Genomic DNA, 18,707 nt, shown 5'->3' with positions numbered 1-18,707 from the left:
CCCCCCCCCAAGTCTCTCTCTCTCTCTTTCTCTTTTGAAATTCGTTGGAAATTGAAATGCACAGCTGCTCTCTGCCTCTCTCTCTCTCTCTCTCTCTCGTCGTTAATGGCGTTTTTCAGCGCAAAATCGTCGTCGTTTCAGCGAATTTTGCAATCTGGCATTTTTATCAATTCATCATCTCTCTCTATCTCTCTCCAAACTGCCGCGCTAAAGAAAGCATAGATAGAGACACTCACACTACTAATTTGTAGTAGTGCACTCCCAAATCTGTTGTTAATCAGATTCTAATTTCCCTACATTTTTTTTTTCAATTCAATTCCCAAAACATTAATGAATGTCGCCTTCACCCACAAAATAATTACTCTCTCTTGGAATCACATATTTATTAATAATAAATTATTGTAACTAACGACTAGTAGTAATTTACTAATACATCATTTCATGCTGCTAATATGTACTAGTATGTACTACCTAATCAATCACCTTTCGATCTTAGTGGACTAGTCACAATCGCTATGAAACGTCTTTCTTTATGCTTTTTGCAATTGCAAGCAAAATGATCTGTTACCAACACAACAAACATCATTACCTTACCTTGAGTTTGCATTTCATTTCAACCATTATCGTTAAGGAGAAAGACTACAGTTTATTATACTTGGCTTATAGTTATAGGTCGTCATTACTAATAATTTCAAATATTACAACAACAACAAAAAAAAGAGTACTGTACAAACAAATTAAAAGGCAAAAGAAAAGGCAAAAACCACAGCACAGCACATGGGCGTTCCGTTTTTGTGCCTTTTAAATAAATTTATTTATGTGTGTGTATAGCTATCTGAGGCAATGCATGTGCTCTGCTCTCTCTCTTTTTTTCTCTTACCTTACTTACACACCCTAACTACATTTTTATATATATCCTGACTACTGAGCCAATTTCGATATACATATTCATGTTTAGAGAAGATTTGTTTTTATTTTATGATTTCCTTTTTCCAAATCAGATAGAATCACATTTACGTGGTGTAACTAACAATTTTTTCTTTTTTTATTATTATTATTGCATGCCGTGCTTAATTTGCTTTATCGCTTGTTGGAAAAAGAGTTGGTATAAAAAAAAAAACCCCAAGGGTCAAATTTCAAACACATTATTAATTAGGATGGATTTATTGGATACAGATGTTGGGTTCATGCATGAATACTGGCGCGATACTAGTGTAGCTTGGTCGGTAGTTCGAGTATTCATTCATTCAAGAGACTTGTGTTTTTTTTTTCTTTTTCTATAGAAAAACAAAGCAATAATTTGTAGTATACCACCTCCTGTATTTAATACAAGTAGGTATGATGGGCATTTTTCTAATAACCTTCTATAATTCCGTGAAGAGGTATACACTTACAAAATTGGATCTTTGAGGGAGGAAATTAAATAGACATTTTGTTAGTAGTAATAAATTAATTAGAGGGCCATGCACATGATGTGGATCTGGACAAAAAACCAAACAACAGTTTCTCTCTCAATTATGAGCGATTGTCACATGATGATGCGGACAAGTCAACTCTTCTACTCCCTTTTTTTTTTATACAGTACCTTTTTCTACATCATCGTCACAAATGGATCGTCTCTCGTAACAACAGCCCAGAATTAAGAATAAAAGTCCAAATATTGGGCCTCACTAACGCCAAACGAAAGAGACCCACCTACGCTGGTCCTTTTCTATCATCAACAAATAAAAGGTACGAGTTTGTGAGTTACCCAAAGGCATACCTTTGAGTGATTTTAATCTTCCCCTCATAAAAATCAGTAAATCATTCAAAGGTGCTCTTCTCACGTCGCTCAAACCATAGCCATTCCTAAACTGAAGCTAAGATCCAAAGCGGTTAAATTAAACATATAGAAGGAAAATGGTGGAAACGGTACAAATCCAACAAAAAAGCAGCTTAATTGAGAATATAAAAATGTCCGCAAATGGTGTTTCAACTAAACTATAGTTTATACTGAAAATCATCAAATCCGTTGTAGTCTAGCTGGTCAGGATACTCGGCTCTCACCCGAGAGACCCGGGTTCGAGTCCCGGCAACGGAGTTTACTTTTTTTTTTCTGCATCTCTTACTCCCCTTCCATGGTTCCATTGTATTGCAACAAGCCAACAACATAAAATAACGTTGTTTAGCCGTCCCACATATATATTTTGATAGGCCCCCCTCCTCCTCCCACTATCGATAGTTTCGTTGATGGGTTTCATTCAGCTAAGCCCATTTCAGGGTGCCACAGAAGTAGCCGTTGGGAATCCAAAAGCCGAGACCGTACACGTTGACGTACTATTTCGGATCCTTCTAAAGTCAACTTGTTAGAGCATCACCATTGGTTGAGTGTTAACTAAGTTGCTTTAAAAATAAAAGTGAAGTTAACAACTTCTTTAGAAACTTTACAATTTTATGGGTTCATTGGTAGTATCTAAAATTAGGGTTCTTAATTTAATTTTTTTTCAAATGCTGTTCATATTAGTTGAATCAAGTGCCATGTTTCCACAAAGAAGAGTTCATGCGCTTCTGCTAGTGCTTTCCCTTCCTCCACGCTCACTGCTCTTATGTTTTCCAAGTCACACTTGTTTCCCACCAGTATTTTCGCCACCGTTGTATCCGATGGACTGAGCCAACAGAGCAAATCAATTGTTTTTAGAACTTAGAACAGGTTAAATGCCCAATATTTCTATAGTTTTTACATAGAAACAAGGACGTCTATATGATCTACATATAGGTTGGTTTACCAACAATGATCGCTTAAGGCTATAATCATATGAGAATGAAGGGCATAAGCAGTAGCATCCTCCTCTGTTTCTAAAGCCAATATCATCTTTTGGGCGAAAGCAATGCTCTGTTGTGTTCTAGTGGAAACATGAGTAAACTTTTATCTATCTACACTGCAAGAATTACGCAGCTACAGAGTCTGATCAGCAAGCATCATGAGTTTCATATACATATGAACCCATAAATTTACTATTTTTAGATAATGAGAAGACTTCTAATAGATTTGAAGCCTAAAAAAATAGCAAACTTGGTTTCAAATTCTCAATTCTAGTCAAACCTACTACCTAATTGAGCATGACGAGTCTCCCCAATACTCTCAATCCCATAGTCAAATATCAAATCCTATACATCCTATAAATCGAAAGTAGAGATAATCATAAGAAGAGAGTACCTTCTCTGAGCTTGCATTCGGATCAAATTGTATGTTAACCTGTAATTGAAATACTTATCAAAAACAGAGAAACATAAACTGATAAACTCATTCAATCCATTCAAGATCAGACTCACCACAAACTCAATGTACACAAACCCATTCAAGCTACAGCAAAAACAGAAGGTGCTCTTATCAAAAACCCATTCAAGGTGCAGTCAAAGAAGTAAATTTTTTGGGACCTGTATTCTTTATTGTATCCATACGCAAAGATGATGTCCGGAAACTCTTGCAAAACCGCAGCAGAACATGAATTCATCAGACTGAGTGCTGTTTCATCATTAGGCTTCTCAAACTCTTGAACTTGAAAAAATCTATAGTCATCAATCAAGGTAAAAACAAAACAAAAAAATCCTTAAAACAGAAATATAAATAAGCATAGACATACATACTCCTTCATCAATGTTTAAGAAAATATGCAAGTAATGTTCATAAATCGAATCCTGAAAATTGCAATCAAAGAGCATCACAATTGACATTCTTATAGAATGTTGATTGATTGATAGATTTCGTGATGAAAAATCCTCATCATCAACCATGTCCGTCAACTAACAAACGAATAAAAAGCGAGAAAATCATTTACCTTCACGACCATCGATTCGAACAACCATCAAGTTAGGAAGCATGACTCGTCCTCCAATTCAAATCCAGATCAATAAATATACCTAAGCCGAACCATGGTTCTGCTTGTTGTTAATGAGGGAGGACAACCATCAAGTTTGGCCATCATACTGATCTATACAAGCCGAAAATCTTCTTCAATCAAGACGAAAAATTCAGATAATGATCAGGGGTGGAAGACGATTTTCTTCCTCAATCAAGACGAAACTCTTCCTCAAATTTCATCGAGGAAACGAGAAAAAGACGACAGTGAGATGGAAGAAAGAAAAACACCGCCTTTCTTTTTTGTTTTTTCCCTAAAATTTTACTCCGAGGCTGACACGTGTTTGCTAAGCATCGTTTCTTAAATCTTTTCGGTAAAGATCGATTGTTAGTTAATTAGGATTTTTTATTTATTTTTTTAGCTTTTCAAGCTAACAAACTTTGCTTAAATACCACCAATGGAGATGCTCTTAGGCATATGTTCGGTACACTCTCGCTTGTCTCTGCTCCAGATTTTTTCTACATATATATAAAAGGACTCACACACAATGGCCGTACCGAAAAAATTGGCCGGGAGTTCTCAGTGATACTAGCTAGACTCTACATGATTTCATCTAGAAATTTGATACCACTATCTATTATTACTGTTCATTTGAATTTGAGAAATAATGCGTGTCTCATATACTAATGTGATGAGAAAGGTGGGTCACCCATAAACCAAACAATTTGATTCTAAGTTTCTAACTCTATATGTTAAATACCGTAATTGACCAACCCTAACATCTAAATATTTACATTGTTAACGCAAATTACATGTTAGGTTCAATCATGTGACTTCTACAGTCATTTAAAAATTCCATAGGCAATCCACATAATAATATTCATATATAAAAAAAAAGTTGCAACAATATTTTTGTGTGTTTGTGTAACTGAATCTGAAAAAGTTAGATGTTATACCGTACATCGCTTTGTGACTCAAATATAGTAAAAATAGTCTTTCTCCATCGCTAGTTCCCAAATTCGAGATATGATATACTTTTCTCCAAGAGAGTTGGAACGTGAACGAAGTCATGAACGATTTGTAAAGCACGTGACACTTGTCCTACCCTCCATTTTTATTTTATTTTGAACTTAAACGACGAACAGAAAAATTACTTTATGATGAATGTGTATGTGTTGTGTTTTACTAACATTTTTCTGAATCCTTTCCGCGAGGAATACGTGTTGTCCACTGTACCCGAAATTAACTAAGCCTAAACATTTTGATTAACTGACTCAAAGTAAATGACGTTTTGCTTGCTACTCACTCTGTTTCAAATTAATTGTTTTTCTTTTCAAATTAATCGTTATTTTAGGATTGTTTTTTCGTGTTAGATTAAAATATCCTTTTAAGTTTTCAACACAACTCTTTCATAAAATCTGTAGTTTTATATTTACTACTTTAATGTCCTAACCAAATAACCAATAGAGAAAGTTGTATAGTTTACTAATCTCTTAACATATGTGAGAAAATCTTTAATGACATGTATTATGAAACAAAAAGAATAGTATTAGTCTACCATTAGTCTACAAAAAGAATAGTTTTTTTAAATGTAAAAAAACAGGAAGCAGATCAATATGGTCATGATGGTTAAGAATTAAGAGATGAATGGTGGGTTCATCCTTTAGTTGTTTAGTCTCATCAGAGGCCATTGTTGAATGACGTAAAAAGCCATGGCAAGGATATCGTGAAAGTAGTCTTATAGAGTCATTTGCCATTATGGGTTGTGTGGTAATATTCTACTAGACGAAGCGTCAAATGAACGAGGAGAAATTATGTGACGATAAGAATGTTGCTCCATCACATGTCTTGTTGGCCCTCACTGACCCCTCTAATCTAGGAATACACCTCAAAATTCAACTTCTGTGAAACTAAAAGAAAAATTCCCATCCATTATTAACAATATTTTGTAGTATTATCTTAAATAAAAAAATAACGGGGAAAAAACATTACTTATATGAATTTGAGTCTAAAAATTAGCCTTGTTTTGTTTGTGATTTGAACAATGAAAATGTGGACCATAACGATTTATAATTTTATAGAAAGGCCAAATGAAATGGTTAAGCAAACTTAAGAGACTTCGGGGTAAGGGAAAGTGGTTGGATGGAGCGGGTAGGCTATGTCAATCACGTGACTCCCAAGCTTTCCATTTCAAATCTTTTACAATTTGCAAAAAAATTTGTCTTATCTGTAAACAAAAATTTATATTGCTAACCTATATATATTATATATATATATCAGTTATTACCTCTAAGTTCTAACCATGCGGTTTATTATTAATTTTTTTTTTTTTAATTTGTTACTGTTGTTTCCTGCTTGGTTTTCAAGCCTACGAGTGGTTTGGAAGTCAAATAGTCAATACCAGTGGTTTAATAGTACAATATAGATATAGTATACCCAAAAGAACGTAAACATATCATCCAAATATTTGCATTCTGTCTAAAAAAGGTATTGATTAAAAATCTGAATGATTTTGATTCTGTCATATTTTGCTAACACAATTTTTTATATTTGGTTAGAAAATAACTTAAGTTTTAATTTAAAGATTTTTGAATTTAGATTTGTATACATAGACGATACATGGTACCTCATGCAATCCCAACAAACGGTCAACGAGTAGTATATTTTATAGAACTAACAATTGCATAGAAATATTATCCAATCCGTTTTCTCGATTATTTAATAAATTTATTAATACTCAATCTAGGTTGTAACAATTTCGTAGAAACAATAATTATTATCTGACATTGTTGGTGTTTTCTCAATAAATTTAATAATGTTTAAAATGATAAAGGTTTTTGAAAGTAAAATAGTTCATTCCCTTATTTCTTTTGTTTTAAAATTTTTAATTTTGTTTTACAAAAAATGTCTTGTTTTACAAAAAATGTCGTTTTTTATTTTCAATACAATTTGTAAGATTAAATATTTTTTTTATCCATGTTATTTCAATTTATTAATTTAAAATAGATTTTAAGTATATTTATAAAAGATATTGTAGAAAATTACAATTGCTTTTTAAATTTGTGCCTGTTTGCATCATGTTAGAGTGTTAAAAGTCAAAACACAATAAATATTCTGCAAATACAAAATCCAAGTGTTATAAAGGAGTTTGATTAATAAAACAAAAAATGCTTTGATTATTTTTTTGGTCAAGACTAGGTTTGATATCTACTAACAAGGCCTCATCCTCTTTGAAATGCGTATGTGTATACTAAAATTACTAGTCTATAAATATAAATATGAAACTTTAAAACGTGATGCCATTTTTTTTGACATTAGTCAATAAGCAAAATTAAAAGGTTTAATAATGAACTTAAGATCCGTGCTAGAGCACGGGTTGAAATATATTTTATTTATATTGTAATTTTTATATAAAATATAATTTATGTGATTGTTTTTAAAATTTGTTTTGGATAAAACATTATGCAATAAAATTATATGCTAAATATGATTGCTTGAAAAAGACACTTATATTGTAAATTTTAAATTGTTAATGATTTTAGATAATTACCGTTAAATTTTATTTTATACAAAATTTTGTATATTTTATATTTTAAAATAAAATTTTAATATGTTGTATTAGGTTATATATGTGAAGTTATTTTAACAATGTATATTCTACATCATGACTTGAATGTCATTATAAGACATAATTTTGTAAATTTGAATTTAAATATTCAAATTTTGATCCGTTACTTAGTAAAATTTTTAATTCAATATATATTATTTCTAAAGAATAATATTACTAAAACTTGAATATTTTAAAGATTGAACCATTTATATATGTTTTTAAAAATTCAACTTATGGTATATCCAGAAATAAAACTATTTTTTAATCAGAATAAATAATATGATAATTTATTTGTTTCACAAAATAGACTCATATATGAAAATGAGAGGTGAAGTATAATGATAATTAATAAATTAATATATTAAGTTAGATATCAAAAGATTTTATTTGGTGAATAATTTAATAAAGAAAATTAATATGGTAAGTTAGATGATTCTTTAGAATATTCTCTTTAAAATTTTTGGTATAACCTATTTCTAACCAATTAATCTATCATTAATGTATAACCTATTTGTAACCAACTTATTAAAATTATATAGTCTACAAAACAATGTTGTGTACTTCCGTTTTATTATAAAGGAGATATAACTATGTATTATCTCTCATTTGCATAGACCGAAAGATATACGCTAAGAACACGTGCAGAGATATCAAAGCTAAAGAGTAAAAACTAAAAGAAGCCAGAACTTGTAGCTCGTTTCGTTTGAGAGTTAAAACCCCACCTCATGAGTTCAAGTCACGGCATCGAAGAAGAGACAAAGGCTAAAAGAAAGTCGCTAACGAAAGACAATGTTTTAGAAAATATATCAATAACGACATGTTTTGAAGTTTTGGTTTGGTTACAAAAACTTTTTTGAAAAGTTATATTGAGTTTTTGAAAAAATTTAGACTATAGAACACTAAGAAAGAGACAACGAATGTCGCGTGTCCATGAAACACTACATAATGATATCACTTATGGTTTGGTCCATTCATTTAGTTGCGTTAGTATGCAGCGTTCCCCTACAATTAAAGTTATAAACCATTTCGAACGGTTTCAAATTAACTCCACATATCCCCCATAACCTTTAAATTTCGGAATGTAACGTATCAAAAACATATGTAAACATAACATGCCATAACGCAGAAACATTGAAATGTGAAAATTAAAACTGAAAAAATTGAAGCGAAAAAGAGTACAATACAACTGAGTTTTTTTACCTAATCAGTTACTAAGAACTTACCGAGACTCCTAGCATGAAAAATAAAAGAAAAAGGAAAAGGTAAATGCTAAAAATAATGAAAGTAATATACAAGAGAGAACAAGTCAATGAGAAACTAACTTGGGGCTGCTAACAACTGAACCGGTTCGGATCCTAAATCTCTGCTCTAATTAAGGCCCTATTTCTTCAAAAACTTGGTACAGCTTGTGGGGACTGAACCAGCTGGTTTAAACCGGTTTCGTTGTCACTGGCTGGCTCCTTCTTCCGCCTCATCTCCATGACTTTCCGGTGGTGGTTGGAGTGGAGCTCACTCGAGAATGTCGGGCTACAAGCGGGTCTGTATTCGGGTAGTAAACGACCCGACTTAAACCGGACACCGCACGCATTGCACAGAGTCTTAGCTCCCATTGGGCCGGCTCTCCATTGCGGAGTTTTCTGAACGCCGCAGTGGCTGCACCTCCGCTGAGGCTGCTGCAGCTGACCACCGCAGAAAGCTGACTCGGCAGACCTTTTCTTATACTTCTTGGGAAACGGTGGCCTCTCCGACGTGACCATAGGATCGAGCAGCTCAGAGCCGGAGTACCACGGGCTGGAAGGACCAGAAGAGGAGGAGGAGGAGGTCGAACCGGACGAGGAAGGACCGGAAGAGGACGAAGAACCGAGTGACCAGGCCTTGACTCCGTTGCGGTGACGTTTGCTACGGGCTTTAGCTGGAACAGGGGATTTGAAACAGGACTCATCCGTGGCAGGAGTGACAGGGTGTTTCCGGTCGCCAGTCAACCACGCAGGTTTCTCAGTCGGGGCTCCGGTGAGGTTGGGACCCGAGTATTCCGTGAAGGAGTCCTCCACGAAATGAGATAGCCACTCAAGGTTGGCTAAATCATCCGCCTTTACCCATAAAAACAGAGACAAATCTCAATTAGAGTGAAAAAAAAAGAAATCAAACAAAGTATTCTCCAAATAATTAAAGTAATTACCGGAACAGAGAGTTCGCTTCCGAAGTCGTCACAGCCGGAGAAATCGTTGCTCCGACGAGGGAGAGCGTCAGCACCGTCGTCGTTGAGTTCGTCAAGGACCATGTCTTGTTGTTCTTGAGGGTTAAGGAGGAGAGTGTCGTCGTCGGCGAAAACGTCGTCGGCGAAAACGTCGTCGTTAGACAAGTCAAGCAAGTCGTCAACGGAGAAATCGTCGGCATTCTGAGCGGTGGTGGTGGTGGTGGTGACGGCAAGAAAGTCTTCGTAAGCCGGAGGAGTGGTTTTGAAAGCCATCTCTTTCCTGATGCTGCTCTTCAACGCTGCTTGTTCCATTTTTCCTTATCTTAAAAACCCTAAACAACAACAACAACAACAATAAGAAGAATTCAATCTTTAATATCGAATAAAAATTCACATTCTTTTTTCAAACGAAACGTAAAAAAAACGTTCCGTTTTGCCCCAATTCCAAGAGAAGGAGAGAGAGAGAGAATAAAATAAAAATTGCGAACCCCAACAAAAAAAGAAAAAAAAGAAGCAGACCGGAAAACTCAATTACGAAAACGACCCACACAAAACAGAGTAAGTCACGAGACTGAAATGAAGGAAACCAAATTCAAAGAGACATACGAGAGAGAGAGAGAGAAACCCTTGAAATAAAGAAAGAAAACCCTAAAACAAAAGACAAACACAGGAGGAGAGGAATTAGGGAAAAGTACCTTGAGAACAGAATAAGAACGAACGAGAGAGACGAGGAGGAAGGAGCGGTGGCGAGAAGAAGAAGAAGAAGAAGAAAAGATCTTAAAAGAATAAGAAAAAAAAAAAAAGAAATGGGTCAAGAAGAGATGGTTATGTGAGTTTGGTAAAGCATTCAATTTGGTAATCTCAGCCTCTCCCTTTGTCTACTAAAAACTCCTCTCTCTTTTCTTATCTCTCTCTCTCTCAAAAAACGCTTTTTTACTTTTCTCTCTTTTTTTTTCTTCCTTTTAAATAATAAAAGGGGGTGGGGGCAGAAAAGTATTTTTCTAAGAATGGGAAATTACAGAACCGGCAATAAATCTATAAAAATTTGTATATGTGTGTGAGAAAGAGTATTATCAGTAGATTCTGTGTATAAATTCTTGACGCGTATTTACGTTAATGAAAAAGATAACAACAAAATAAATATTTATATTTCTTAAAAAAAACGGCACTGTTCATTATTACAGAAGAAAATAAGATCTCCTTCTTCTTCTTCTTCATTACTGAATCTGAGTCAGTCAGTCCATTCAGAGATAGCTTATTTATCCTCCTGCTGGCAATTTCTTTCCTTTGTTCCATCAGATTAAAATAATTTGGATATTTATTTACTCGTTTTTACCTTTTTTATTTATTTATAGAAATAAGGATAAAAAAATTAAAAATAAAATAAAAAAAGTAGCGGGGTTATGCCAAGTTTGCCCTTGAGACCGCATTGATCGCCGCTCATCTTGGGGGAATTATACTTCCCGCTCATTGGTTTTTTGATTTTCACATTTTTTTTTAGTTTAAAGTTAAAAATGTTTCCCTCAACTACAGAGTATAATTGTATTTTAATTTTATGATTAAAGAGGGGTGAAATAACGAGAATAACCCCTGAAAAATGTAATAATGGAGAAAAAGAAAAGCATGTCTTCGGAGTAAAGGCAAAGTGAGAAACTGAGATGATTCAGAAACCGAAGACTAATGGCGGGGCCACCTTTTTCTTTGTCCTTGTAGCTCCTCTCACTCCCTATTCCCTAACATACACAGTAGTTACACACCCACGAGAAAATGATTCCTCCCCTATCTCTCTCTCACATTATCCTCACCCTTTTCTTTACTAATTATAAAACCCCCCAATAAAAGATTAAAATAAATAAATGTAACATTATTCTTCATATAATAAAATCTATTATATTGAGACAACAAATAAGATTTTTTAAATATATCTGTGTAGATATATTCCTTTTTTTTGGTTCTCTGTACAAATTTACCTTAATTATTCATATTATGTAGATTCTCCCTTGTAATATTTCCCTAACTATTAGTAGTAGTTGAACTGGGATAAAAATCTTTTAGTCATTATTACCATCATCCAAATTGGAGTAAATATCTATCATCAGTAGTTTTGTTTTTTTTTGGTTGAACAATAGTAGTTTTTTTGGCATTTTGTATGCAATACAGAATCTGCATTTTGTATAATAATAAAAACTGTTGAATTCTAGAGCAATGGAAATCTCCCTAATTTCGGAAAATGCGTGTGATGTTATAACATCCCAACGAAAAGGCATTGCTTATATCAAATTTTGCATTGGCTATCCTTTTTTTTTTTTTTTTTTTTTTCTTCCAGATTATGCATACAACATTTATAAAGAAGTTTTGGTTTTCAGTTTTATCAGATTGAGAGTTATGATATTACTAAATAAATAAATTAAATGCAATCCTAGGAAAGTGTTTAATTTTGTGAAGTAATAAAGGAAATATATATATATATATGTAAGTGGTGGTATATATGGAGCCGAGCCGCCGGGCTTGTAGTAATAGCCACGTGTAATGCTGACGTGCCGTGGTCTGTTTGGCTGTGTCTCATGCGTTTGACGTGAGTCGACCAATCAGAATTCCCCGACGGCTCTAATCTTTTATTTTTCTTCCTTAATTAACCTTTTTTTTTTTTCTTTGGGTCAGAATTATTATTATTATTATAGAAGGAAGGACCCAAAAAAAAATCACAAAATTTGCCTAATCTCCGCTTAGATTACGTACGTGTATAATTCCATTCATACATTCTTTACGCGGAGTCATAAATCACACACACTCGTTCGTATTGTGTCAACGATTTGGCTAATTTGGACAAAATATACTTTTTTTTTTNTTTTTTTTTTTTTTTTTGACAAAATATACTTTGTTATAACTAAATGACTATAATACCCTCGACGCATTCGTCGGCAGAGCTGCGTTTCTAATTTTTGATGTGGGTCTTTTCTGTTTTTTTTTGTTCTTTCTTCTTCTTATTAATTATTTTGAAATGTCTAATGAAAGACGAGGAAGAAAAGTAGAGAATCTATGAGAGAGAGAGAGAGAGAGAGAGAGAGAGAGAGAGAGAGAGAGAGAGAGAGAGAGAGAGAGAGAGAGCTAAATAAGTCCCACGAGAACTGTTAGCCAGTTTTGAATCTTCCATCTCTTTCCTATGGACCGTACCGTACCAAATTATATCAAGCGCGGATTTGTTAAATTTTAAATTAGAAACACTTGTTTGGTTTTTTATGCTTTAAGACATAGAAGCAAGGAACCAAAAAAAAAAAATCAAATTTGAAACTCGGAGCCGCCCACATACATATGCGAATGAAGCGGGAAAATCATTCAATTTTGTCACATACTGTGAGACCTGACCCGCCCCACGTCCGTAGTAGTCTTCTTAATTAACTATAACATTCTCGCCTTATATAAAGTTTTCTTATACTAATTTTAAAAGACCATTATCTCTCACCTTATAGCAAATCTTTTATTTATTTTTATTGTATATGACACGAGTTTGAGGAATTTAAATTATATAGAAAGATTTACGAGACAAGATGAGGTCGTCATCTATCTGCTACTCATAGTGTTGACTTTTAAAAATCCAAAATCATCAACGGCGCCATTTTCTTTATAGAGAGGCCAATTCTTGTGAATAGTTCAACATCTTGACCGTTTTAATAGTTGAACTCGGTGCTATTGCTAGGTCTATTTGTCGGAGGTTCTAAGTTCGATTACTGTCCACCTCTTTTTGTTATGATATTTTTCTATAAACCCTCGGTTTTCGTTTTGAAGTGGGCCTTAGAGAATCAAACACTCAAAGTCATTTTCTTCCATCTTTTCTTTACCGTTTCATATGGGCTGGCCCAGTTTGAAAAGCCCAATGCAAACTAGCGTGATTAACTGGACCTGAAGCGAAACATACAGACATGGTCGTCTCCTCTTGTCTAGTTTGGTGTCTCATCCGATCCAAGCGGCATTCTTATCAAATTAATCACATAACTGATTAAATTATCGCGGTAATATCGTAATCTATTCGCACCATCTGAGGTCACACACTATTTTCAAAGTAATTTGAAACCGGTCTTTGTGATCGTGGGACAATGGGTACTACATCTACAGTACATGATAGTCTTCTCTTTGTATGCTGCGACACTAAAAAATTAAAGTTCAGTTTGGAAAGCTTGATGTTGTGGAGGGACCTAAAATAAGACTTCTGTTTTGTCTCCCTGAAATGCAATGATGCAATTGCAAATTGTCTCTCAGACGCGTCACTCTCTTATTGGTTCTTAGATAACATTCCCGTGGCCCCACTTGCGTTGTGATATTAAAGTTGCTGCTTTTACCACCATCCGTCTTCAAGATTCTTTCTCTACGTGCAATAACATCAAAGTTCTTTGACCCAAACAAAAAAAAACAAGAGTAATTAAGTTTTTGAAAAGATAAATTTGGAAGACAAGGTGCGAAGTGGTACGGAACAGAAACAAATCAGTTGCCTTTAGCCGTTTAGGGTTTGATGGGACCAATTCAATTATGTTACAACGTTATAAATGTAACTTACATAAACTTTAACAAAAAAAAAAAAAAAGGTAAATTACATAATGCATAGTTTGTATGTTATCTTTCACAGACTCTTCCCCCATGCACTTACCATTTCTTTCTCCTTAACCATGATAATTAATCAGAATTGGTATTAGCTCGTTTTCCGATTCGTTTTGCATCTCGTTATCATCATGGCATTATTGAGGTGACGTAAATTGAATAATGAAAAAGAGCCTAAGGAATAAATTGGGAAAGAAGAGTTCTTTAGGTCCCAAACATAAAAACCTGCAGAAATGAAGACGCAGACCAATTTTGCAACTTTTGCTGTTCCTCCACTCACCCCTCGTAATCTGCAGAATTTACCCTCTCTCTCCCTCTCTCTAGCAAAAGGATCCAAATACACACGTATTTATCTTGATCCCGTGTAAGCTTAAGTGCATTCATTTTACACTGAGTGATAGTAAACTTTTTTGGAATTGTATAAGAAATCCCCGTGAGATGTGGCTAACCAATACACACGAGAAATACGATGCAAAAACGATATGTGAATAAGAATCACTTTTGGAGAAATTTGATACCAAGACATTTATGTAAATAATCGAATATCGTAGTAAGAATGACACTATGAGAGTATAAATCCATGTGAATATATGGTTTTGCAGTAGATTAGGACGTCTCATATATGTATCAAGTGTACTAATTGATATCAATCATAGCAATGAAATGATACTATTACTATACATATATCACTACTAAAAATGGCTCAAAATTGAAACATATTTGCTAAAGACATGTGCATGTCTAATTGTTTTGCCCAAAGGCACATGAAACCTCATTTATAGATGTCTTCAACAAAATTCAATATAAAGGTTTTTTAGAAACTTGTATAATTCGACTAAATGTTTAATTAAACGTCAAACATAAAAATAAAGTTATGTCAAAAAGGTGACAAGAACAAGGCTGAGTTTAACGATCACAGTTGAAAACTGCCAGCTGGGGAAGCTGTTGATGTGAGCTTTTAAAGAGACAGGCTCGTTGAGCTTTTAAAGAGACAGGCTCGTTGACTTTTTTTACAGTTGAAAATTGGAGTATATTATTATTACATTCAAATAACCCAACATTATAATGAGAACTTCTCTTCTAGAAAAACTGAAATAAATAACCATTCTTTTGTATAAACCAGGTTTATCTAACTGGAAGTAGGGTTGGTAGAAGTAGGTTAATTAAGAGAAACCTGTTTTTTGGGGTTGAAAAGTAGGGATGTTTGGGGAAAAAGGTCTTGTAAAATCTTCTCAGGGGATCATAATCACTAATATAATATAATCAGTTGAACAAAAAAAAAAAGAAAAACTGAAATAAATAATAAAAGATCAGGTAACAAGTGATGAGTTTATAAAGGAAACATTATCTCCCGTTAATTACTTTTTCACAACAAAGATTAGTACGTTATACTCTCTTCCTCTGAAGATTGACCTTTAAACCCTAATTCTAACGTAAGGATCTAGAAAAAAAAGAAGTTTTGAATAGCTGTTCTCTCTATGTGGAATTCAAGATCTTGGGTTGGAGAAGAAGTGCGTACCAGTCATGAAAGTGTTGATGGGAGTAGGATAACTAAGAGAGGCAGGATCGATGTAATGATCTGAATTGGAACCAACAACTCCATCGTTGCAGCTCACGTTTGGGCTTGATGAAGAGGCCGATGGGCCTGCGGTTATGAGGTTCAACGGCTGAGATCCACCGCCTGAGGAGCTTCTCTCGGCCGGGCCTTGGTCGTAGAGAATACCTTTGAAGACGTGACCGCCTATACTCACAGCTGTTTTGTACGCATATTCCTCTTCTTCATCATCTACAGAACTAACACGCACGCACCGGAAAATTGCTGGCGAGCTCACTTCCGGCGGAAAGCTCCCAATCTCTAACCCTAGGTGTGTAGCAAATAATAACAGGTTTGATTATTAATTAAGAAGAAAAGCGCTTAGCAAAAAAATATTATATAAACATTATATATATATATATCAAGATCGGCGAGAACTGTTTCTTATGTCAATCCAAGAGTCAGTTTTACTCATATACAGTATATTCATTAATAAACAAATAAATAAAAGAAGAAAATTATAAACAATTTTTTTTTCTTTCTCGAAAATGGAAAAAGAAGAACAAAAAAGCTGATCAAACAGAATAGGGTTTCTGTTTCTGCAATTGAATACAAATCTCTCACTATTACGTTCAGATTTGAATAAACTCATGAATACAAAAGTAACAAAGAGCATAAAATAAAATAAAAAATAGTGATACCTGAGGAGGTGTTGTTAGAAGGTATACGAGTACAGACAAGGGAATTGGATCTCGACGGGAAATGCTCTCTCTGTCGTTTAGGTACGCTCTCAACCTGCGGCTGCGACTGCGATTGTGGTTGTTGACCGGATGCAAGCTGCTGCTGACGTTCTCGGCGTTTAGCGGCAGGAACCCAGGTGCTCTTGACGTGAGTGGAACACTCGAGGCCTCGGCTCTTGCAACAAGTCCTACATCTCATGTGAGTACAGTCTTTCTTAGCTTGATTACCACAATCCTGGCAGCTCGGTCCACCGCCGCTGCTACTACCGTTTCTCATCATCATCAACGCCCCGCCGGAAGTTTCAAGTAAGTTCCGGTTGCTTGGTCCGACACCTAAACCTGCAGCAGAAGTGTAAAGATCCAATCTTTGTTGCTGTTGCTGCTGGAATATGATCTCTTGATTGTTTGGGTGTTGCCATAGCTCAAGGGTTCCTTTGTAAGAAGAAGGAGCGACGACATCTCCAGCACCAGCGTTTGCGTTAGAGTTAGGGTTTCTGCACCAAAGCCAAGATTCTGTTCCTGAAGGAGAAGGGTTATTATTGGTTCGGTGGTCTTGGCTGTTTCCTCTTCCTCCGCCCTGTCCTAGCGAGAAAAAGCCTGCCATATTCCGACACCACCAGCCATATATTACCAATTTCGACAAGGGCTTCGCTTTTACCACATATCTAGACGTACAAATTAAGATCTTGACTTTCAGAGTGAGAATCTATACCCAAAGATCTGATCATAGAAGAAGATATAGATCTCTCTCTCGGAAGATCTTAATTCTTTTGCTCTCTCTTTCTCTATCTGAGAGGATGAAGAAGACGAAAGAGATTAAATGTGTAGAGGATGTCGCCTCTCTAGGGTTTGTTTAGAAATCGGACAGAGAGAGAGAGAGCTTTTTGGTACTGAGAGAAAAGTTGGTTTGTCGGTATGAGAGGGTATATTTATTTAAGGGCTTCTCTAGTCTCTGAGAGAGATCTGTTTCTTTCTCTGTCTCTCGGCGCTCTGCAACGCCGCCATGACCTTAATACTCTCTCACTCACTTCTCCCTTCTCTTATTAAATTCTTTGTCCCCTCTCTCTCTCTCTTCTTTTTTTGTTTGTTTTCTTCTTAATTACAAGAAGTATCACAAAACACTTGTCGAACAAAATATATCTCACCGTTGAAACATCACGTGTTCATGATCCTACGGTGAATTTATTGCCACGTATGCAAACTTCGGCTTTTACTCTCTCCGTCTTTTCTACCGGAAAACACGCTGCCTCTTCCCTTTCTTTGTCTGTTTGTGTTTTACCAAAAATGTTTTCAACAACCAAAAATTCTTATAAGTAAGTAGTATTATTTTCTTATTACTCGAAATTATTTAACTTATATTTTTAGTTCATTATCTTCTAATTTTTGGTATAACGAAAAAATATGAACGGGTTTTCCAATTATAAATTTTTGTAAGAAGAGGGCAAAACAAAAAAAAATATTAGAATTTGTCCAATTGATAATCAGTATAAAAATTAGAAATCTGTAATTCTGTATAATACCAATAAAAACTGTGTAATTAAGCTGAAATTGTTAAAATAAATCTAACTCCATTTATGGGTGTAGTTGAGGACTGAGGAGAGGAACACCAATTATCGGTATAGTTGTATCTTTTTAGATTCGCTAGTTAGATTCGATGCTATTTTCTTTTTAATATTAAATCATGTTTTCGTTGGATATATGATATATCATATATAGTGTAGTAGTGTACCTGTGACTTAAGTACGCATAAAGGTTGCAGCTGGAAAACAGATGCTTATCCATCTTTCCAAGGAACCAAATTACTACTCCATTATACTAGTACTAGTATTTGCTCTTATTATAATACAAAATCTGATTATGGACACCTGTTACGTTCTCCATTATTTGTGTCGTTTAATTATATGTGTATACAAACATACTCTGAAATATATTAGTGCCCGAACACCCATCAAACAATATTAATTATTTATGTATGCAATTGTAATGTGTTTTGAGTGAATGAAAATGAGATTGAATTTGATGAGTAGATGCAATCATTATTTGTGTCGTTTAATTATATGTGTATACAAACATACTCTGAAATATATTAGTGCCCGAACACCCATCAAACAATATTAATTATTTATGTATGCAATTGTAATGTGTTTTGAGTGAATGAAAATGAGATTGAATTTGATGAGTAGATGCAATCATT

The 18,707-nt window shown here is 34.5% G+C and overlaps 2 protein-coding genes, 1 long non-coding RNA gene and 1 other non-coding gene across 6 annotated transcripts; 1 reads left to right on the top strand and 3 right to left on the bottom strand.

The window, feature by feature from the left end:
- On the top strand, window positions 2,008-2,080 carry TRNAE-CUC. Its single transcript has one exon. It is a non-coding gene; the product is annotated as a tRNA-Glu (tRNA).
- Window positions 2,624-3,920, bottom strand: LOC104745977. 2 transcript variants are annotated; one of them, XR_760800.2, is made up of 4 exons: window positions 3,819-3,920; window positions 3,313-3,549; window positions 3,197-3,235; window positions 2,624-2,645 (listed from the first exon to the last, which is right to left on the bottom strand). It is a non-coding gene; the product is annotated as an uncharacterized LOC104745977 (long non-coding RNA). The 2 variants fall into 2 exon arrangements; XR_002034152.1 differs by having other exon boundaries at window positions 3,197-3,549.
- LOC104745966 (GATA transcription factor 5-like) lies at window positions 8,563-10,573 on the bottom strand. Its single transcript, XM_010467359.2, has 3 exons — window positions 10,342-10,573; window positions 9,629-9,978; window positions 8,563-9,539 (listed from the first exon to the last, which is right to left on the bottom strand). The coding sequence occupies exons 2-3, from the start codon at window positions 9,956-9,958 to the stop codon at window positions 8,838-8,840; spliced, it is 1,032 nt and encodes a 343-aa protein (XP_010465661.1). The 5' UTR covers window positions 9,959-9,978; window positions 10,342-10,573; the 3' UTR covers window positions 8,563-8,837.
- LOC104745945 (protein SHORT INTERNODES-like) lies at window positions 14,138-17,590 on the bottom strand. 2 transcript variants are annotated; one of them, XM_010467347.2, is made up of 4 exons: window positions 17,226-17,590; window positions 16,475-17,110; window positions 15,759-16,100; window positions 14,138-14,559 (listed from the first exon to the last, which is right to left on the bottom strand). In XM_010467347.2, the coding sequence occupies exons 1-4, from the start codon at window positions 17,239-17,241 to the stop codon at window positions 14,516-14,518; spliced, it is 1,038 nt and encodes a 345-aa protein (XP_010465649.1). In that variant the 5' UTR covers window positions 17,242-17,590; the 3' UTR covers window positions 14,138-14,515. The 2 variants fall into 2 exon arrangements, with proteins under 2 accessions (XP_010465649.1, XP_010465633.1); XM_010467331.1 differs by lacking the exon at window positions 14,138-14,559 and adding an exon at window positions 14,572-14,683.

The sequence above is a fragment of the Camelina sativa genome, chromosome 2 (assembly GCF_000633955.1).
Source record: "Camelina sativa cultivar DH55 chromosome 2, Cs, whole genome shotgun sequence".
NCBI lineage: Eukaryota > Viridiplantae > Streptophyta > Magnoliopsida > Brassicales > Brassicaceae > Camelina > Camelina sativa.
Note: the sequence above shows the minus strand (reverse complement) of the source record. Positions and strands in the feature narration are given on the sequence as shown.

Excerpts from the sequence above, each read along its gene's own strand:
- LOC104745945 (XM_010467331.1), bottom strand. Across the intron at positions 16,101-16,474 it reads TTCTAACAACACCTCCTCAG|GGTTAGAGATTGGGAGCTTT; the intron begins GTATCACTATTT and ends CTACACACCTAG. Across the intron at positions 14,684-15,758 it reads CATCAACACTTTCATGACTG|CCACATCTCACGGGGATTTC; the intron begins GTACGCACTTCT and ends TGTATTGGTTAG.
- LOC104745966 (XM_010467359.2), bottom strand. The coding sequence starts at position 9,958 with ATGGAACAAGCAGCGTTGAAGAGCAGCATCAGGAAAGAGATGGCTTTC. Across the intron at positions 9,540-9,628 it reads GAAGCGAACTCTCTGTTCCG|GCGGATGATTTAGCCAACCT; the intron begins GTAATTACTTTA and ends TTATGGGTAAAG.